The 23,133-nt window shown below is 46.7% G+C and overlaps 1 protein-coding gene across 1 annotated transcript in view; it reads left to right on the top strand.

The window, feature by feature from the left end:
- Positions 1-23,133, top strand: part of Scn10a (sodium voltage-gated channel alpha subunit 10) — a 59,466-nt gene that overhangs the window by 5,033 nt on the left and 31,300 nt on the right. The window contains 6 exon segments of the mRNA XM_037208242.1: positions 7,891-8,129; positions 10,381-10,554; positions 11,666-11,699; positions 19,244-19,362; positions 21,322-21,393; positions 21,395-21,682. Coding sequence (XP_037064137.1) covers positions 7,891-8,129; positions 10,381-10,554; positions 11,666-11,699; positions 19,244-19,362; positions 21,322-21,393; positions 21,395-21,682 — 926 coding nt within the window.

The following is a 23,133-nucleotide window of genomic DNA, read 5'->3' as shown; positions in this document are numbered from 1 at the left end:
ACAGATCCGGAGCCCATGTGCCTGGGTTTGCATCTGGGCTCTGCATTCCCAGCAAACTGTATGACCCTGGGCTTCTCTTGACTTTCTGTGCCTCAGTTTTTCACAGGGGCAGAATTTTGCAAGTATATTTCCCCTGCCCTGTTTTGTGAGGTTTCAGTGACTTGGGTCAAATGCCTAGTAACCACACCAGATATCACCTACTGTTATTCACCAGATTTAAACCCCACGAGGGCAAGAGATGTGCCTCCTTTGCTCACAGCTGGATCTCTGGTGCCGAGATGAGCAGTGTGTGGCACGTGGTAGGCATTAGCAAACAGTTGCTAAATCAATGGTGACTGAGTTCGCTGCTCAAAGGAGACATGTGGAGCATGGTGCTGACTCTAATGCAATGAACTGAACAGATGAAAAGGTAAAATGAAGAAGAGTCAGAGATCTCAGGGCAGGGAGAGAGAACAACGAAAGCGGTAGGAAAGTCAGGAGACACCGTATTAAAGCTGGATAAACATGATGCCAGGCTAGGCCGGAGAGTCTAAGCATGGAGTACATTATCTTCTCCAGTAGGGTGTTACATCCATTAAGGGGTTCACGGGAGGGTTCCTCACGCTGTCAGCATCATGATGGGATCTACAGGACCACTTCCTTCAGGGTGGTTGTGCGGAAGGTTTGGCTCAAGAGCATGGCCACTCACTTAACTCAAGCCCTGTGAGCCATCCATGCTTGGCACACAGGCCGAGACTTGACGGTCATCCAAACCGGAAGGCCAGGCGCGACTCACAGCTGTGTGTCAAGTTATTATCCTTCATAGCAGGAGAGAAGGACATGAAACAAGTCACCAGTGGGGTGCTGGGTGTCTTGGTGGAGAAATGCAGGATGCTAAGAGAAGTGGAGGGGGTTTCGCCAGGGGTCAGGGAAGCACCCTAGGCAGACAGGTCCTGAAACAGACATTTAAAAGCCTGAGCTATCTAGGTCATAGACATCAAGGCAATGGGGGCCTCAAAATGTGGCTAGGGAAGTAGGCTGGTGCCAGATCCACCAAAGGCCCTGGACTCTGAAGGACGTTGGGTTTCACCCAAGAGCAATGAGATGCCATTCAAGGGCTGGAGGCAGGAGAGTGACATTTAGGCCTCATAAAGGTTATTCTGAAACTTGCAGAGAAGGGGATTGAAGTGGGAGGGTGTTGGCAGGGAAAGCAGAGGAAATCAGACAAGAGTTGGAAGTGCTTAGACTCTGGGGGAGGGGCAGCAGGGCTGATGGAAGATGGAAGGACCACACAGGTCTCTGAGGAGCATGAGCTTCAGGAGTTCACGGTGCTCACGGTTCTGGGACAAGCAACTGAAGGAGCACTGGAGCAATGGCCAAGCGGAGCACTGTGGGGGAGGACCACAGGGCCTCAGAGGAAAGCCATGAGAAGATGAGCAAGAGTCTGGGACATGTTGAGTGTGGTGTGCCCTGGGAACATCCAGGTAGCAGTGTCTGATAGGAAATTGGCTTAATGATAAATGGTTCTAGAATTCAGATGAGGAGGAACCCAGAGATAGATATTCCATAGCAATCTGATTTCGGGGATTATGGGGGTCCAGCCCCTCGATAGTCCCCTCCCAGGGTCCAGGAAGAATCTACAACCAGCTGATAATTAATCTTTGATGAAAAGAAATGAATCTATGTACATGAAACTCCTTAGTTCATATACTTTATTACTATTCTGTGATAGTTCTCTCTCTACACAGCTTCTATTCTGCTCTCATGCCTAGCTCCTTCCTTGCCTGATTTCTCTATATTTGTCTACTGTCCCCTCTAGGTTCTATCTTAATTCCTTCATCTCGTTCTGTCTCTTCTAGGTTCTCATCTATCTAGTTCTTTCCCCTAGCAGCTCCTCTCCCGTCTCCTTCTCTCTCATCTGGCTCTTCCTCATCTTGTTCTTCACCATCTCGCTCTTCCTCATCTTCCATCTCGTTCTTCTTGTCCTCTCTTCTAGCCCTTCAATCTAGTTCTTCCCCATCTCAGTTCATTCCTCTCAGGTTCTTACCCGTCTAGTTCTTCCATTCTCTTTTCTCTTCTCTCTCCTCTCGTGCCCTGGGAGTCCTGGTATATATACACTTACAAGCAGTATTCCCTTCACAGTGCAAAACCAGGCTTCCAGGGTCAAATGGAGGGGTGATAAGAATCACATAGGGAGGCAATAACCGTTAATTATCATATGCAACCCCAAAGGAAAGTGACCAATGGGGAAATGAATTAACTAAAGGCTAAATTCAGGTAATATCTAAGAAGAGGGCTCTTATGTGCTCAACTATAATCTTAAATGTGATTGGTAGAAAGTGTTAAGAATCTATAAGTTGCTAGGTCAATGAGAGAAAATAAAACTGTCTTCTTTTTTCCTGTGGTTCCTATCTGTCCAAGGTATCTGCCGTTTTTCTGCAGGGTGGGGGAAAGTGTGTTCAGTCGATAGGCAACCTGTGCACAGCTAGATGCCTCTGGTGATAGTTAAAGGGAGATCTGGAACTGGAGGTAAGGTTTGGGAAAGGAGGAAGTAAGGCTTAATTGGCACATCCGCCAGGCCTTCTCAAAAAGGTGGCCTGGATGCTTAAGTCTGTTCTTAGAGAGTACAGAGGTATCTCTGATAAAGTACTTTCCTCCATCTGGGGATGGACCTGGCCAGATGCTGCTAATGATAATTACAGGGAGGCTTGAACTGGGGTTCTGGCTGAGCATAGCTGTCAGCGCAGAGGGTTATCTAAATATTCCTAGAAGTGGTTAGGTAAGGAGTTAGCAGTCTATAAAGTTGGTAAGGCTATAACAAAAGGAGGGTCGAGCTGAATTGTGTAAAGCTATTACTAACGTCCACCTGACCTAGGTGGTGTCTCCTTGTGGAATTTATCTTAAATCAGGAGACTTGCATGTGGACTGTTATTACTGCTGCTAGTCCTTGACAGTAGCCAAGGGAGATATCTGATTCCAGAGAAAGCCTTTCCTAACGAACTTCTCCAAATACCTGGAATGTGTATGTCTAGAGAGTGATCAGTCCACATTGTTAGCCCTTCTTAGGGAAAAGTCAATTGGGAAAGCTATGAAGGCACACATGATTTTCATAACAGAAGACAGCTGATATATAACAACCCAAGTAACACCAAAAACTCCTTGGGATTTGGCTTCCTCTGGAGGAATTCCTTGATTCCTCCAGGTAGTGACTTTGCCATAACCAGCTGAGTTCTTATGATATTCCTGCGGCCCGCAGCAATCTGAAGCCGGAAAGTGATTTTGAAAAGATGCAAGAGGAAGAGGTGATAACAAGGAGAACTGGGGCCGGGCTTTAGGAAAACACAACATGTCAAGGTTGAGCAGAAGAGATGGAAGCACTAGAAAAAGCAGAAGGAAGATTTAAAAAAAAAAAAAAAAAGAAAAGAAAAGACAGGACCCACAAGTGGAAAAGAAGAGACAGGGGTCCAGATTCCCTCCCGGAGAAAAGAAAGGTCAGCAGAGGCAAAGTTATGGGGATGTCAGGTGACATGTACTGAGGCTTTACTCACATGGAAGTTTTTGGTAATCTGCACAGGACCATAAAGCAGACAGGGATAGCTCAGTGGGTAAATTACCTGCCTTACAAGCATGAGGACCTGAGTTCGAATCTCTAGCACCCATGCTGAAAATTCGTGCTGGCTGCATGTGCCAGGGATGGGGGATCCGAAGAGCCCACTGGACAGTTGGTCAAGGAGAACACCCAATGTTTTGCTTTGCCCTCGGCATCTGAGTGCACGGGCACACTCACCTGCATGCATCATATACCACACAACACGCAAACACAGAAACCAGGCTGGATGGCACCTGAAGAGTCAGAGTGGACCCACACTGTGGACCCACACTGCTAGTGCACCTTCACAGGCATGAGTGTATACACACACACACACACACACACACACACACACACCACACACACCAGGATCATCATGGCTGAACAGTGAACAGAGCCCACACATGAAGAATAAGTGAGCAGGGAGGAAAATGATACAGGAGAGTAGGGGTTAAACTTTCTGGCTTTTGAGGTTTTTTTTTTTTTTTTTTTTTTTTTTTTTTTTGTTTTAGCATATTGACCAGGAAGGATCTTGGAGAATGGGAAAGACTGAAAGGGTACAGAGGGACATTCAAGTCGATTCTGGAAGTGGTAGGAGAGGGTGCTGTGGAGACCTTGGCTGTTATCTCAAGGAAGGACACTCCTCCTAAAAGGAAGAGAGGTCTTCCAAAGACCACCAGTAAGGGTCATGGCCACGCTCAAGGCCAGCCAAGGTGTGATTACTCTTGTCTCTGTGTTCTTTGTCAATCAAGATCGGCCATGGTAGTTACAGAACAGAGGTGGTTCTGCTGATAAAGTGCAAGTCCACTGTGCAAGCCTGAGAACTGAGTTCAGATACCCAGCCTCCTGTAAATGCTGATTACAGCAGTGTGTGCCTTTGACCTCAGCACTGGGAGTGGAGAGAGGCAGATCTTTCTAGCCAGTCCATCTAGCCAAAGAGGTGAGACCCAGGTTCATAGGGAGACTCTGTCTTAAAAAAAAAAAAAAAGTGAGTGAGGAAGACACTGACATTGACCTCTGGCCTCTATGAGCATACTCTCATACACACTTGGTTCATGGCGCGCACGCGCGCACGCACACACACACACACACACACACACACACACACACACACACACACAGCTGAACCCCTGCACATTGTGCCTCACAGACAGGATGCTTCCTGCAGAATGTTATCTGTAAATGTCCTCATTCAACACTAGTTCTCAGACTACCTTTCGGTGCCAAAACAGGTCCAAGAAAGTCCACTTTCGTTCCAAATAGGGATGATTGATTTTGCTCCCAGAACACATCAGCTTCTGTACAAAACTACGCTTTGCCAGTTTTGACATCTGTAGTTTAAAAAACTCACAGCAGGTAATTAGCACAGCGTGGTAGTGGAAATAAATAGCCTGGTATGTGGAAGAGGAACGGACATGTGTATGTGGGAATGTACGGAAGTACCATGATGAAAACATCATTTCAACGTCTTAGGAAAACCAGATTATCCAATAATACTGTTAATATAAACCACCAAAGAAGAGAACTATATCAATACATTGCTTCTTACCCAAAATAAACTGCAAATGCACCAAAGGTTGACATGAAAAATAATGAGGCTAGAAAGAAAGAAGAAAACATGGATAGGTTTTTTTAAAACCTTACAGTGCAAGAGGCTGTGTATGGAATGTGTGGGTGTAAGAAAACGTGGCGAGGGGGAATGCCCACGTCAGCTGGTGTGTCCATCTCCAGGATGTATGGCATGCAGTAGAATTTATAGACAAGCCTAAAGCTATGAAATTGCCCTCCATAGAGATGCCCCCAATTACACAGCCAAGCAGATCTGTAATGGAGGCTGCAGGAGGGATGAGCCTGGGGCTCAGGGAGAGACCAGAAGCTGGACATATAATTTAGGAGTGATCTGCATGGAAGTGGTTTTGTAGGGCCGTGGGGTTCGATACAATTACCTAGGGAGACAGTGAAGAAATGGAGTCAAGAATGTTCGTGCTTGCCAACACCTCAAGCCAGGAGAGGAAGCAAGAGACAAAAACTGAGAAACTACAGCCATGGGGAGGAGAGAAAATGTGGGGGTTGGTCTAGCCTGGCTCATGAATGCTGTCAGTGCTGCAAGAGACAGGGCAGCATTCTGCTTGAATTTGGGAGGGGTAAGAGCCAGACACCAGGGTCTTCAGAGAAAAGAGGAGGAGAAACAGTGACTACATTTAGAAAACTTCCAAGGAAGTTTGCTGTTGAAGAGGCAGAAGATGAGAAAGAGAGAGAGAGAACACACAGTCCAAGAGAGACCTCTTCTAAAGCTGAGATACAATTGAAGCATACTGACATGTTGACACATGGGAGCAACCCGGGGTGGAGAAGGGGGCTGAGCAGGTGAGAAGGGAAAGGCTTCTGTAAGGGAAGGGCTTCTATGTAAGTCAGAGGGGCAGCTCCTCCTGCTCCTGCAGACATGGAGACAGGATGTGGAGAGGGTGCAGCTCCTCCTGTAGACATGGAGAGTGCAGCTCCTCCGTAGACATGGAGACAGGATGGGAGAGGTGCAGCTCCTCCTGTAGACATGGAGACAGGATGTGGAGAGGGTGCAGCTCCTCCTGCAGACATGGAGACAGGAGATGGAGAGGGTGCAGCTCCTCCTGTAGACATGGAGACAGGATGTGGAGAGGGTGCAGCTCCTCCTGCAGACATGGAGACAGATGGAGACAGGAGTGGGGGGGAGGGGGAGGTGTGGAGAGGGTGCAGCTCCTCCTGTAGACATGGAGACAGGAGATGGAGAGGGTGCAGCTCCTCCTGTAGACATGGAGACAGGATGTGGAGAGGGTGCAGCTCCTCCTGCAGACATGGAGACAGGATGTGGAGAGGGTGCAGCTCCTCCTGCAGACATGAGACAGGAGTGGAGGGTGCAGCTCCTCCTGCAGACATGGAGACAGGATGTGGAGAGGGTGCAGCTCCTCCTGCAGACATGGAGACAGGAGATGGAAAGGGTGCAGCTCCTCCTGTAGCCAGGGAGGCAGGAGATGGAGAGGATGCAAATCTACTGGAGACTTGGTGGTAGGAGGAAGAGGAAGCTGTTCATGAATGATTCTGAATTCTGTGGGAGATAAAGGAATCTCATGAGTATAGAATGAGGTATTAGAGACTGTAGAAGAGGGAGGAGTGAATACTCTGGAAGGCTGGAGAATTGGATTTGGATCTGGTTTAGATACAGTGTTTTGAATTTTTTATCATTTTTCATAATTTCTTTTTTTAATAAGATAAATGTCATATTGGGTTTCACTGCATGCTGAATGAGGTATCTGACTCAATGGGACTGGTTACCTCTGCAGAGCTCCTGGGCAGCATTGGCAGAGGCTCAAGGATGGCTTAGTTAAGCAACCAAAGTCCTGTTGCTCCACAAGTAGGAAATGGGAGGCATGGAGATGAGGGCTGGTGTGTATTTTGTCCAACCACGTTCAGCTGACTGGGTGCAAGTTTGGTTTATTCATAGGGTGCTTTGCCAGATAAGTGAAGGAGGAAGCAGGCAGAGGAATTGAGCACGTCCCCAAAGGAGTCTGCAGAGGGATGGGTGTGAAATCCAGATGGGGTGAATTGAGAAGTGAGGGCATGATATGGGCAGGAGCAGTTCATGAGTGAGGTCAAGCTGCAGAGAGCTCAGTCAGTGTTTGCCTTGCAAGTTTGAGAACCTGAGTTTGATCCTCAGAAGCACATAGTGAAAAGCCAGGCAGACACTTGTCCCTGTGCTGGCAAGTCAGGGACCCTGGGGGCTTGCAGGCAGGTCAGCCTCACCCACTTAGTGAGTTCCAGGCCAGCAGAAGACAGTCTCACCAGGCATGGTGGCACACACCTTTAATCCCAGCACTCCAGAGGCAGAGCCAGGAGGATCTCTGTGAGTTTGAGGCCAGCCTGGCTACAGAGTGAGCTCCTGGCAAGCCAGGGCTATGTTGAGAGACCCTGTCTGAAAAAGAAAAAAAGCAGAAGAGGAGGCAGAGGGGTCAGTGCCTGAGGAAGGATAAACAAAGTTGTCCTCTGGTTTCTGCACTTAAATACATGAACACGCATGCACATCAACATGCACATATGTGTACAGAGAGAGAGAAAGAGAGAGATGGAGACATAGCAACAGTCTAAGGACTGGGTGAGTGGATGGAATGGGGTGACAGGACCAAAGTCCTGTTGCTCCACAAGTAGGAAATGGGAGGCATGGAGATGAGGGCTGGTGTGAGACTTTGAAGATGACCAGTATTGATATGGAAGGGTCTAGAATATGACCACGGGATGGGGGTCCAAGGTGACATGTGAATGACAGCTGTCATTGACTCCACCATATGCAGAACTTGAAGAGTCCAAGCTGAGGTGCCCACCCTGCTTGATCAGCTTGGCTCAGAAGTATCTTATCTGGGAGTGCTGCCCCAAGTGGATGAAGTTCAAGATGGTCCTCTTCGAGCTGGTGACCGATCCCTTTGCAGAGCTCACCATCACCCTGTGCATTGTGGTGAACACCATCTTCATGGCCATGGAGCACTACCCCATGACCGAGGCCTTCGATGCCATGCTCCAAGCCGGCAACATTGTGAGTGTTCTGGCAGCACTGGTGGCATTAGCCAGCCTTCACGGTGGGGACTTGGGGTGTGTGGCTGCATGTTTTCACAGGGCGGTGTGCTGGTACCGCTCTGAGAGCAGAGTGGTGGAGTGGTGATGAGGATATATGGACACTGAACTCAGCTGGTGGAGCCAAGCTGAGCTGGAGGGAGCTGCTGTGAGATGGACAAGGAAAGTGGGTGGGGAGGACCCTGAGGTAGGACAGCCTGGATCCCTTTACAGAACATGGAATTAATGGAATTAGCCACCTGGATTATGTAGGTCTTGCTGGTCTCTGATCAGAAATGAGGTCAAATGTCACTTACCCATCAAAGACAATCTATGGAGTGTGTGTGTGTGTGTGTGTGTGTGTGTGTGTGTGTATGTGTGTGTGTGTGTGTATGTCCATATGTGTCTGCATGGGTTCAAAGGTCAAAGGACAACCTCAGACGCCCTTTGGACATTCCTCAGGAGCCACCCACTTTTTGTTGTTGTCTTTACGCATTTATATATTCTTTAAGAATTTCATGCAGTATATTTTTATCATGTTTTTTCCTATCCCCAGTCCTCCCAGTCCCACTGTGTTGGAGACAGAATCTCTAGCTGAACATGGGTCTCATCAGTTCAGCTTGACTGGCTGCCAGCAAGCTCCAGGGATCCACCTGCCTCCACCTCCCCTGGGCTGGGACTGCGAGTGTGTACCACCACACCTGGCTTTTTCGGGGATTGTGAGGACTAAACTTGGGTCCCCCTCCCTGTTTCTGTGGCAGTATTTGGCCAATTGAGTCGTCTCCCCAGTCCCTGGATATGATTTTCAGTGTGGTCATGGAAGGGTGGAGGGCAGGGCGGGGGACACAAGAGCAGGGGACAGGAGGCATGTACAAGCATGTGGGTCATGTAGCAGGTGATCCAGATGACTGAACTGTCTTATATGATGTTACTTCAAACGTGGGTAAGTCTGAGACACTCTCTTCCCTCCCACTGTCTGTCAGAAAGAGGCCAGCACCTGCTTCCAGCCCCTTGGGTGACTTTGCTAAAAGCCTGGGAGAGCCAAGCCCTGAGCCCAGGCTTTTTGCTTTCTCTCCTCCCCAGCTCCCTCCCTTGCTGGCTTTTGTTGCCTGATGCTGACCTCCTTTAAGGTCAGAGTTCTGTCCTGTGTAAGACAATCGAAGACCTTCAAACAAAAGGGAATCTTAAGAAGACCATGGATTGCTGATCTTAGTCACTATTTATTCATGAGTTACTGCCTACTGAGAACTACCCAAACATTTGCTCCCATTATACCCATTACACAGATTAGGAAATTGAGGCTAGGAAATGGCTGGGCTGGATTTTTATCCAGTGTTGTCCATGTTGTCTCACAACCCACACATTTTCACTGCTGGACCAGACTGACACTTGTTGACATAATTATACAGTGAAGTTTATTCTAATGGTTATCTGCTTACTCTGCACCCACCACCACTAGAATGGAAGAACAGAGGGATGGAGAGACGCCTCAGCAGGAAAAGCATTTGCTAGGCCAGGGACTAGAGAGAGTTTAGACCCGGCACCCACGGAAGTGCAAGTGGGTTTGGGTCGGTGTGTTGGCCCCTCTGTAATCCCAGCACTCGGAAGGCTGAAGTGGGAGATCCCTAAAGCAAGCTGGCTATGGAGAGTGGCAGAATAGGTGGGCTCTGGGTTCAAGAGAAAGACCTGCCTCAGTGCATAGAGAGTGACTGAGAAAGACGCTCCATGTCAACCTCTGGTCTCTACACTCATGAACACACACACACACACACACACACACACAGAGAGAGAGACAGAGACAGAGACAGAGACCAGAGAGAAAAACATAGAGAGACAGAGACAGAGACAGAGAGAGAGAAACATAGAGACAGACAGACAGACAGAGGGGGAGGGAAGAAAACAGAAACCTGAGTTCTAATGTGTATTCTCTGAACATCAGTGGCTCAGAATTCCCGTCTACAGTTCTCAAGAACAAAACAAAAGGATTTGCTATTTTCTTCTATTTTTCTATTTTTAATGCCGCTGTTTTGAGACAGGATCTTGTTGTGTGGCCCAGCCTGGCCTCCACCCTGAGGCCCTCCTGCCACAGTCTCCGGCAGGCTGGGTCTGCAGGCCAGTGCCACCACACCCAGCATGCTGTGTCATTGTAAACAAGATTCTTTTCTTGCTGCCCTTGTCTTCGATGTCTCCAAGGCAAAAGACCTCACAGCCATGGACACTGTTCCCACCCTCAGGTCTTCACGGTGTTTTTCACGATGGAGATGGCCTTCAAGATCATTGCCTTCGACCCTTACTACTACTTCCAGAAGAAGTGGAATATCTTCGACTGCGTCATCGTCACCGTGAGCCTGCTGGAGCTGAGCATAGCCAAGAAGGGCAGCCTGTCTGTGCTTCGGACCTTCCGCCTGGTAATGTCTTCACTTGGCCACTGGGGAAACTCCCACACAGGCTCAGGGAAGCTGACCTCTGGAGGACAGGCACTGTGTCTTTTGGGGACCCTACCAGCCAGCCCCCCACCCTTCCGGTTCTTGTGGGAGCAAGGCAGGGCATGGTTCCGAGAGTCGGCAATTCCAGCTTTTCAGTGATGAAAAGTGTGTGGGGGGGACAATTCCCTGTCTTTGTGCCTTCGTCCCCTCATCTGCGGAAGGGACTTCTGAACAGCATCCTATTCTCTTATCAAATAGTGGCCCCGGCCGTGAAGTCCCAACAGCTAACGTTCCTGAGGATGTGGCTAAACCATAGCATTACACTCTTGATACAATGGGCCTCATCTGATGCTCTCAACCCTGAGACATCATCGCTTTAACGATGAGCCCAATGTCCCCAGCCTCCAGGACACCGAGCGACTATCTGCTCTGGAACTCAAATCCACATTGCCTGACTGCTGAGTCTCAGTCCCAACCCACCTCAAGAAGGCATTCTCTTATTTCTTGTTCCCCAAATCAGAGCCCAGTCCTGCACACCCACAAGAGCCTCCCTGCTCTGAGCCCCTGCTCAGGCTCGTCTCCAAACTCAGCTCCAGGGCGCCCTCTACTGGAGGCGTCCCTCTGCTCAATCACTGGTCTCCATTGTCTGACAGCCACTCACAACACAGCTGCTTTTGTCCCCCAAACCTGTAAGAGCCATCTGGAGGATGGCCTGGAGTTTCACTGACTCCTGGAAGCAAGTAAGAGGCAAGCTTGAAAAACTGGTGTGGCCGTCCCCAGGATATGTCATAACGGGACTGGAATGATCCAAACTTGATATGTTTGTTCACAACTAGAGTCCTTTGGAGACTCTACCAGATCAGACAGCTCTCAGTTCCTCTCCTGTTCTTGTGAGATGGAGGCAGGGGTGTGTCTGCTACCCATCTACTTTCTGACTTTAACATTTAATCAAGTCACCAATCCCTAACCACATTGCCCAGTCCCATGTGTGGGATCTCTTCCACGTCCCCTACAGCCTAGCTGAGATTCAATGGTCTATGAGCATTATTAAACCATCAACATCGAACCCAACCCTTTCCCCTTTGCCCTGCAGAACTCAGTATTTCTCTCCGTGCAGGCCCTGAACGGTGAGCATTTCTGAGTGAAAATACACGGTCCAGATGATCGGTCTTGTAGTTTTAGTGAACAGTTCTTAGTTTTCAAAACTGCTTTAAATTTCAGAAAAGTCGAGCACATCAGCAGAGAGTACTCTCCTCTAAGTGCCCCCCACCAAACCAACACAATTTTCACTCTTATGACCATCTTAAACTGGTGAGGGGCATTTGTCACAAATAGCTCTCCAGTTGTTCTGAGAATAGAATTTGAAGTCCTTGGGGTAGTGTACGAGGCTCCAGTGGCCCCTCCCTTCTCTCCCTCCATCTTTTCTCCAGCCACAACTCTGCCTGGGACACTTCTCCCCAGTCTTCACTTAGTTCAGCTGGTCCTCGACCTTCTGTGTCCCGCTCGCTCCCTCTTCACAGAGGACCTGCATACTCCAGGATCAGAAACTAGATTCGCTCTTCGAACAAGCCTGCTCTTCTCAGAGCGTAACTGTTATGTAGTCCATATAGCTGAAGCCAGGGTTTCCTTTCCACCATTCTACCCCAGGCGCTAAGCACAAGCCTGTGTGCAAGAAAGGACTCGGTGAAAGTTTGATTGGTTGGGGAAAGAAAGGAAGAAAAGGAAGGAGAGAGGAAAAAATGAAAATTCTACACAACTCTTCTCGCCCTTCCCCAGATGCCACCACTTGTCATGATTTAAGACATACTCCCCATCTACCAGTCTGTCTTTGGGCTAGCACCATGCCATCTTAATTACTGCAGCTTAGAACGTGGCTGTAACTGTAAACTGAGTCACCCACTGTGGTGGTGCGTCTGTCTTCACTGCCAGCTTGACTGGGCTTAGAATCCCTGAAGAGACACACTTCTGAGTGTGTTTGTGAGGGTGCTTCCCAGAGGTTTAACTGAGAAGGGAAGATTGCCCCTTGTGAGAGGCGTGGGCGGGGTGGGGTGGGTGGGCAGATAAAAGGGAGGAAGTAAGCTGAGCAGCAACTCTCCGCTCTCTGACTGGGACCCTGAGTCGCTGCCACCAAGCCTTCCCACATAGTGGGCTGTGTTCCCTAAACTCTCTGAGACTCCTTCTGTTAGGTGTTCGATTACAGTGAGGGAAGGGTAGCTAACGCCCCCGCCTGGTTTACTCTAAGGATGTGCTGGCCTCTGGCTCCATCTTGACTTGGGAACTGGCTGTGTCCACAGCAGCACAGATTCAGAACTCCGGGGCTTCTCTGCGTTTGGACTGTAATAATCTAGCAGTCAGTGTGGGAAGGAATTTAACTCTGTTATGTAATCTTCTGATCTACAAAGACAACACACTCTCCATCCTTCCAAGTTTGTGATTTTTTTCATTATTTCCTCCATACAGATCTTACATGTTTTGAAATAGTCTTTGAGCCAGTACTCTGATAGTTAATACTTTTGCACCCAGAAGTTCCCGTTTTTAATCCTGATGATTCAACCATGGAATCTTTTAGATTCTTCAACATGATCATATCATGTGCAAACAATTCATTTTGGGTTTTTTTTTTTTTTTTTCCCTGCGCCGCTGGATTCTTCTTACTATATGACCTTACCAGCTAGGACATCTAGTACCTGCTGAAAAGAAATCTTAATAACAAACGACCTTGTTTTCTTAACTGCAAAGACAATACCTCCAGTATTTCAACAGCTTTTTTTTTTTAATGAAAAACTTTTATCAGTTTTCTTTTGTATTTATCATGAATAGATCTTTAATTTTATCAGATCATTGTTCTGCATGTAAGATCACCACATTAATAATTAGCAATGATGCATTGCGTATTTCAAAGTGGCACAAGAGAGAATTCTGAATGTTCTCACCAAAAAGAAATGATAAATGTTGAAGATGACATGTATGCTAATTACCCTAATTTGATCTTTACACATTTATACACAAACAGAAATATCACCTCCTATCTCATATTTCATAGCAATCAAAAAAAAAAAAGAAAAGAAAAGAGAGAGACATCAGATTTATTCCACCCCTGAAAGGAAAAGAAAATCACATTAAGATAACCATATAGGGGCTGGAGAGATGGCTCAGTAGTTAAAATCATGTGCTGCTTTGGCAGGGGACCCATTTGGTTGCAGGTGACCCACACTGAGTGGCTTACAACCTCCTCTAACGCCAGCTCCAGGGATCCTTCTCCCTCTGCTGGCCTCCACTGGCAACTGTACTCATGTGCACATACCCACCCACAGACACATTATGTTTTAAAATCGAGTTTCTATTGCTGAATCTTTATATTCATAGAGTAAATCAATTTGTTTGTGATGTATTTTTAATAAAATGAATAAGTTTAATAAATTTAAGTGAACTGGTTCAATTTGCTAGTAATCTGTAAGGTTTTTGCATCCATTTTGATAAGTTGATCTGCAGGTTTTTAAATTTTACATACTCCTTCTCAGTCTTTGGTATCAAGCATACATTATTCACTGCAAAAAAAAAAGCTGAGAAATATTATTTTTTTAATGCAGAATCTTGGTGTGATTCTGGAATCATTTGTTTCTTGAGAGTTTGGTAGAATTCCCTAGGGAAGCTATCTGTGGGATCAGGACTTTCCTTGGCAATCTGGTTCTCCTGACGTTCTGAAAGGAGTCGGGTTTTATTTCTCAGGCTTGTTTTGGTGAGTTGTTGTTTTGAGATGGACTCTTCTTGTTTGGTGTGATTGTCATGAAGCTGAGGGCGCCTTCTTATCTGCTGAGGATCTGTGTCACTGTCTCTATGCCATACCTTCCTCAGTAAGGATGACTCGTTTGCGCCCGTCATTCTTCATCAGTCTCCACAAGAGCCATCAATTTAATTAGCTTCTTCAAAGAGCCAACTTGTAGCTTGTTGATCCTCTCTGCGTCATTGATGTTTTCCGATTTCAATTAATCGTGCATCTTATCTTAATTACATTCTCCATCCTACATATTTTGTTCTTTTCTAGCTTCTTAACGGTCTTGCGTGAATATGTAAGAAAAAATAGACTTCCATTTCCTTCTAAGAACTGCTTTAATCTCTATTTTCCCCTGTTTGATTCCAAGTGCTTCCTAGTTTCAACTTTGATTTATCCTTGGACTCCAAGGTTAATTAGAAGTTCTTCATTCCAGGACACATGTGGGATTTCCAGTCACGTCATTGGGTTCTAGCTCTGTCATATTAAAGTCAGAGGACGCATGCTGTTGATTTCAAGGCTTTGCATTTTACCCATCACTTCTCTCTGGCTCAGTATGTTGGAAGTATTCCTACACACTTAACTAGGACGAGTCTGCTGCACTCATGGGTTACAGCACTGCCTCTGTGCTGTGGGTAGAGACATTTTATGACATACTGCATTTTATATCCTGGCTTATTGTTGTCTACTGCTTGTTATAGCAATTACTGAGAAAGTCGTGCTTAAAAATATCCCTGTTATGATTATGGTGTATCTGTTGCTTGCATGGTTCTGCCTTGAGTCTGGATTATCAAGTGCACACATTATTTTAAATTTTATAGCTTCCTGGTAATAGCAAACTTTTATTATTAAGAATAAGCTTCTTTGTGTTGTAGAGATTGTTTTTACCTTTTAAAAAGAAAAGTCTATTTTTCTTGGCAGTAATTAAGGAACCTGCTTTCTTCTGGTTTAGAGTTTGTCCAATATGTTTGTATCCATGCTTCTACTTTAGAGCCTTTGTGTGCCTCTTGCGGATCACAGAGTCAGATTTGCGGTCCTTACTTAACTCTGACAACCCAATCTTCAGCTTTCAGTCTAAGCACTGAGTCCAGCTATCTCAAAGTAAATGAACATCTGTCTTCAACTTGACCTCTGTCTCTCCTTTCTCCCAGTCTTCCTCTCTTCTCTTCCTCTCCCTCTACATCTCTTTGGAATATGTGTCCCCCCCCTTTACTGATTTGGAAGCCAAATGTCCTGTTTTCATTCTTTGAATAGTCAGTTTAGAAATCACAACATCAGCTGTTAACTTAGTCAAAATCCAAAGTTGGCTAAAGTCTTTACTTTCTCCCAGGACAACTACATTTTATAACAATTATTTGTTTTCCACTTGTTATCCTAGCAAGCATTTTAATTTTATATATTTTTAACTGGAGGGCTGAACTCAGTGATAGATTGCTTTTATAGCATGCACAAGGACCTGGATTCTATCTTCAACTCCAAAAAGAAAAAAATAAGTAAGTAGAGAACTCAAAATCTCAGTAACTGAATCCAATCAAGTTCTATTTCTCATCCATATCACAGTTGGATACAAGTCTCGGGGCCCTAGCTCGGCTCCTGAAAGAGGGACCTGCTACACTTGAAGATGACCTTCAGTCTTCATAGTTTGTCTCCCACGTATGAAAAAATGGGAAGCAGGGCTTCTAAGTTCTGAGAGCTGAGTCCTTTTCACTCAGGGATTTGCTGTGCGATATCATTCCTTTAAACGCTTAGCTGGCTATGGGTGTGTATTGTGGTACACCCTCCAAATGCATTCTCTAACACAATTCTCAATTCTTTCCTTTCCTGTCCCATAGCCTTTCTTTCTTAAAAGAAATGGTGAGTCATCATTAGTGTGAGCTTGACTTAAATGCTTCTTTTCCTTAGAATTTTTAACTCAGTTTCAATACCCAAAGATGTAATCTCATTGCCTGGTGTTGGTTATTAAAAGCAATGTGCTTTCCCAAATCTTCAAGGAGATAAATGTCTGGATTCTATTGCTTTTCATTTCACATAAATTGGTGAGATATTTCCAAATCATGTGTCTGTCTTAGAACATCTTGACAAGCAGTCAATCACAAACTGATACTCAAATACAAGGTGTTTCCTTTGGGTTTGGTTTTTGAGTTGGGGTTTTGTAGAAGAGGCCTCTAGCTTGCTCTGTACCTGAAAATGACTCTGAACTTCTGATCTGCCTTCCTCCACCTCCCAGGTGTTAGGATTATGGGTATGCACCACCATGCCTGGTTTATGAAATACTGGCCATCGAGTCTAGTGTTTTGAGCACTAGGCAAGCAATCTACCCACTGGTCTTCGGCCCCAGCCTCCTAACTCTCAGGTTTTACAAACACTCCTCTCAGGACTCAGGGCTCAGGAAACTCTTGGTCTACCCTGGAATTATTGCAAGCAATGTGTTTGTGACTGAATGACAGAAATAACACTTCCCAGGTCTTTTTCTATCCATTTTCCTGTTGGTCACAGTATTCCACAAAGCCAGTGGCACATACTCTGTGTTTTTTAAATGGCAGCATCTCTTTTCAATGAACCAATTTCTAGGCTATTCAAAATAAACACAATTAGTTTCAGGAACACTCCTAAGTCTGAGAAGCGGCATAGTATACTTGATACTGATTGGAGAGTTTGCTCCAAGGGCGTGATGCAGGTTTCAGGATTATTCCACCCCATGATATCCCACCTCAGTGGGTGGCTTCTGTGGGAGCTGTGGAAGAGGCAGAGAAAGTCAGAGGGTGTTGTGCCTGGACCTGGGAGTACTGTGCATTAAAATGCCTCCATCTCTATTCCAAGCACCAGAACCGGCAGCACAACTCCAAGTGTTTGCAAATGACACTGGAAACTGCCTTCCTTTGAGTCTGAATGGATGAAAATCGAATCTTCACATGTGTTTAATATTTGGATGAAATGCTTATTACCCGTGGGTTACTGGTATGCTTAGGATCTTTACTGTCCAACATTTCCTGCAGTATTTGGTTGGAGGAGACACCCACGGAGAACCAATCTACACGATCAGGTACCCCTGTGTTCTGATAACTTTTACAACCACGAGCCTTGTTCGTCATCCACTGGTGACTTCCTCCATGGAGATCAGACCTGCTTTTAGTCTATTCTAGAAAGAAAGCATCTCATTAAAGAAAAACAGAGATCAGTGCTGGTTTAGCACATGAAGTGCCGGGTCCATCCCAGCACCACATAAGACCATGTGCAGTGGCCCTGTAATCAAGAATTCACAGACTTCCTTGGATAAATAGTGGGTTTGAAATAAGCCCAGCTACATGAGACCTGGGGAGGGAGAAAAGAAGAGAGAAGGGGAAAGAGTTATGAAAAGAGAGCCAGAGGGAAGAATGGAGGGAGAGAAAAGACGTTTAAGATAAATTGGCTCCAAGTCAGTTTCTAGCCAAACAAATACCATGACTTTTCTCTAGCCTGTTTCCTCAAAATGAAGTTTTTATATTAATTCTGGGATTAATTAAATAAGTGGTATAATAATTATCGATGGATATTCAGCACCTGCCAAAATGATTGTTTATCAATTATTGCATGATCTGTGAAGAATTTCTTTGTCATAAAATAAACTGGGCAAAGACTGTGGAGAACAGTTATGTAGTACAAATCTTAAATGGTCTTATTAATAAAAAACAAACCCAGGGCTAGTTATTGGGGTGAATGCTGAAAGATCAGAGAAACAGAACAAGCCACAGCCACCTCACCTCACCAATTCCTCAGCTGATCCTGTTTCCTCAAACTGGAAGCCTCTGTGTCCTCATCCAAATGGATCTCAGCTGAACTGCTGCTAAAAGCCTAAAAGATTAACCAGCTCTAGTTCCTAGTCTTCACGCCTTATATACCTTTCTGCTTCCTGCCATCACTTCCTGGGTTTAAATGCGTGTGTCACCATGCCTGGCTGTTTCCAGTGTGGCTTTGAACTTACAGATCTCTGCCTCCTGAATGCTAGGATTAAAGGTATGTGTGCCACCATTTTCTGGCCTCTATATCTGATGGCTGTTCTGTTCTCTGACCCCAGATAAGTTTATTAGGGTGCACAATATATTGGGGAACACAATGTCACCACCCAGTTAGCTGGGGCAAAGGTGATGATTGTGGTGAGTGTGGACACAAGAGCATTGCTTGCCTCCTCTCCTCACTTAGGCATGCATAGGAGCCAGAGGATACCTGGCCATAGCCCCAGCAGAGGACACTCCCTAATGTGTGCTGACTGACTGGCCCCAGCTCCAGCAGAGGTCCTAATGTTAATTTCTAACCCTTCCACCTCACCTAAGGAAACCATGAATTTTCTTAGCCAAGTCCAATTAAAGTGCCATTGCTTAACACAGATAGATAGATAGATAGATAGATAGATAGATAGATAGATAGATAGATATTGATATAGGTGTGTATGTGTTTGTGAGTGAGTGTGTGTGTGTGTGTGTTTGTTTGTGTGTACATGTAAGTGCAGTCTCCTTGGAATCCAGAAGAACGGGGCATCATCCCCTGGAACTGGAGTTGCGGGCAGTTGGGTGCTGGGAGCCAAACCCTGGTCTTCTGCAAACCACTGCTCTCTTAACCACTGATCCATCTCTCCAGCCTGCCATTTGCTCTTTTGATAACAATCATTCTGACTAGGGTGTGATACCTGATTTTTTGCTCAGTTGCCAATAAACACGGCCCTGTGTCCTTTGCTGTCCCCAAGGTTCTGCAGTGTGGTGGGTGGCCGCTATCCAGCGTCAGGACCTTATCTCTCCTGTCCATTTTCATTTGTCCAAAACTAACTGAGAATGAAGACTTCTATTTAGGAAAGTCTGCATTCCCTGACACCTTCCACAAAGGGTTCCAGTGAATGACTGCAGTCCTGCTTTCTCTGTTTGCCAGCTGCATCTGTCCAGTTCAGGCCTGGTCCTTTCATCTCTGTCTCCACTGTGAAGAGCCTCTTTCAGATCAGGCCTGATGTTAGCATGGCTGCTCCTCCCACGGACAAGCTGACGGACACAGTATGGACATTGCACCCTGCTCTCTCAGGGTTTGTCTTGTGTGTGGGTTAGGGAATGACTGTCGTATTTTCTGTTCAGCAGCACATCCTAGCACCTGGGCCTGAGGGTGTCTCCTAGTAGGTGCTCCATCCACACATGTTGACTGACTCACTGACAGTGGAGCCTGTGTATGTCTTTCTGGAGAGCTAGAGGATCACACAAATGTGTTTTCAAATGTTTATGCATCTTTGTGCATAGTGCTTTTGCCCTGTTATAGACCTCAGCGTATTTGGGTCTATACTTAAGACTCTCTGTATGTGTGTGCATGTGTATGTTCATGTCTATGTGTTCATGTTTGGACAACTATACATATATGTGTGTTTGTGAAGGTCAGAGTTCAACATCACATGTCTGCCTCAATCACTATCCACATTACTATTTTTTTCCTTTTATCAAAAATAGTTTTGTTTCTCACATAATATATCCTGATTACAGTTTCCCCTCTCTCTACTCTTCCCAGTTGCTCCCCACTTCTTCCCCCATCCATATCCATTCCTAAACAAACAGGTTTCTAAGGGATAATAATAAAACATAACAAAATAAAATATAAGATAAAACAAAAACTATCATGTCAGAGTTGGACAAGACAAACAGAAGGAACAGAGCCCAAGGGAAGGCACAAGAATCAGAGACCCACTCATTCTCGAACACAGGAATCCTATAAATACGCTAAACTGGAGGTGATAATATATACACAGAGGACCTGGTGCAGACCCGTGCAGGCCCTGTGCTTGCTGCCTCCGTCTCTGTGAGTTCATATGAACTTTGATCGTGTTGAACTAGAGGGCCTTGTTTTCTTGGTGCCCTCCATCCCTTCTGCTTACTGCCTCCTCTTCTGCAGGGTTCCCTGAGCTCTGAGGGGAGGGATTTACTAGAGACTGAGTGTTCCACGGTCTCTTGCTCTCTGCATACTGTCTGGCTGTGGCTCTCTGTATTTGTTCCCATCTGCTGCAGGCTGCAGGAGAAAGCGTCTTTGACGGTGGCTGAGCAAGGCACTGATCTATGGGTATAGCAGATCCACATTACTCTTTTATCTGACTGGACCTGGAGTTCACCGATTGGCTAGGCTGACTGGCCAGCAAACCGCAGGGACCCCCTCCTGTCCTTACCTCCCCGGTGCTGGTGTTGGAAGTGCTCACCACTGCCTCCAGTTTTGATATGGGTGGTGGGGATTGATGCCTTTACAGCAAGCACTTTACCGTCAGAGCCCATCCCCCACCATGAAAAGTTTGAGTCTTCATCTTCTATCAGTCCCTAACCACTAATTCCATAGGGGAAGGAGCCCACCCACCTTTCTCCACATACCCCACAGACCAGTTCAGCACCATGCCAAGCACGACTGGACTTCAGTAAGACACAGAGGTTGGTTGGCCCATCCAATGAACGTGTGAATTCCGGATCCATGAAATCATACTTGGTGTTTCAGAGCTGGTAGGGACAACAGATGCTGTCATCTGCCCCAAGATACAAAATGTCCTAAAAGGTAATGAACCAATGTGTGTCTGATGCAGTGGACTGTGCCCTAAGTGAAGGAGGCTAGTCCCTCTTTGGGTCAAGAGTGAGGTTGTTCTTATTGTGAGTCTCAGTCACAGCTAAACTCATGTTAGAGAGCAAGCTCGTGTCCAGGAAGAGTCCAGTCTATGGCTCCGAAACAGCAGAGAAGACAGGCTGACCTCTCCAATATGAGAGTTTTGCCGGTTGATGGAGTGCATTCAACTTAGGGACAGCTGGAAGGGGATCACAGCCCTGAGTGATTTATAAAAGAAAAAATCTTTGAAAGCGGCCTCTGGAGAGCACCCCCCACCAAACTTGTAAGATGACTTGATGCTTGTCCCACACATTTGGTTTCCAGTCAAGACTTCAGTTAGAAGGTAGTGAGAAGATTGAGCAGGACCTGAGACGGTGTTTCTTTTTCCACAGCTGCGGGTCTTCAAGCTGGCCAAATCCTGGCCCACCCTGAACACACTCATCAAGATCATTGGGAACTCCGTGGGGGGCCCTGGGCAACCTGACCTTCATCCTGGCCATCATTGTCTTCATCTTTGCCCTGGTTGGAAAGCAGCTTCTCGGGGAGGACTATGGGTGCCGCAAGGATGGCATCGCTCTGTGGAATGATGAGCAGCTCCGCTGGCACTTGTGCGACTTCTTCCATTCCTTCCTCGTCATCTTCCGGATCCTCTGCGGAGAATGGATTGAGAACATGTGGGTCTGCATGCAAGTCAGCGAGAAATCCATCTGCCTCATCCTTTTCTTGACTGTGATGGTGCTGGGCAACCTGGTGGTGAGTAGTGAGCCCACAAAGGTCAAATTACAGGCTGGGGAAACACCCCCATTAGGAAGTGTTTGCTGTATGATCATGAAGACCCAAGTTCAATCCCCAGAAACCACACTAGAAAGAAAAGAAAAACAAAAAACAAACAGGCATGATGGCATGCTCTTGTCACCCCAGTGTTGGAGAGGCAGAGACAGAAAGATCCCTGGCACTTGCTGACCAGCCAGCCTCCCCCTTTAGTGAGTTCCAAGCAAGTGAGAGGCCCTGTTGCAAAAACAAGGTGGATTCCTCTGAGGAATGACAGCAGGGATTGCCCTCAGGCATCCAAAGGCACATCCTCACAAGTAGACATACATACACTGTTGGATAGTTGGAGTGCCTCCAAACTTGTCCAAGTCACAAGGGACACATACTAAGACATGTGCTTCAGGGGCAGCCTGGCTTGCCAGGAACAAGCCTGCAGACAGAGCAGGAAAATCCTCCTCCAGCATTTTCTATCTGAGTGACTCAGGACCAAAGAGTGACTTTCTCGAGCCCTAATTTGCTTTAAACCAAGAAAGCAGTGTTTACTCATGGGTGTACGGGCAGAATTAAATTACAGGGGTGACATATGCAGATTTCCTGGTGCTGTGTCTAGGAACTCAACAGATGGTGGCTTCATTGTCGAAGGAAAACTTCTCCCCTGGTCTGAGGTGCTCAAATGATTCTTCAAGAGAGTAAAGTGCTCTCCCCTTGGGTCTGGAGGGGGAGACAAGCTGGATGGTTCCCAGGGGATCACACTATTACAGTCTGCGCCCAGGTTTGGGGGAATCCCTCTGGAGAACCAGTTAGTCCCAGTATCCCTTCTCCACCCCAACTAAGCTCCTCAGGCCATCTCCACCCCCTCTACCTATGAGTGCCTGTGCAGCCATGGGCTCTGTGGAGGGGGGAGAGGGGCAGGTTGTGGCCTAAGAGTGCCTTTCTAATGCAAAAGAAACAGTGGACTCTAGAAGGTAATCCATCTGTGTCTGTCTTAAAGACACGAGAAAGCTCAGCTGAGAGGGTAAACACATATTTCACTTGTCTGCTTCCCGTCCTGGTCCCTGGGGACACAAATGCCTTCTGCTAGTCCTTAGTGACAGACCACCTGAGCTCACCATCCTCTGAAGGTCCCTTTGTCAGCATGACCCCCTCACTGTGGTGAGGTATCTAAGCCTTGTCCTCATGAGGCAGGGTACCCAAGACCTCCCCAAACTCTCCTCAGGGTGCCCAGGGTATGCATTCTGCCAAGATGTGAGTCTTCCCGGTGAGCAGGGGCGGCCCAGGCCACAGGAGAGCTGAGTGATCAAGACTGCCAGTGAGGCACTGGAGAGACTCTGTGGTGGGAGTCACCTAGGATGTGCCTGTGCAGGCATTTCCAGAGAGGTTTGACTGAGGAAGGAAGGGCCACCTGAATGTGGGTGACACCATCTCACATGCTA

Source organism: Peromyscus leucopus, chromosome 7, assembly GCF_004664715.2.
Source record: "Peromyscus leucopus breed LL Stock chromosome 7, UCI_PerLeu_2.1, whole genome shotgun sequence".
NCBI classification, from domain to species: Eukaryota; Metazoa; Chordata; class Mammalia; order Rodentia; family Cricetidae; genus Peromyscus; species Peromyscus leucopus.
Note: the sequence above shows the minus strand (reverse complement) of the source record. Positions and strands in the feature narration are given on the sequence as shown.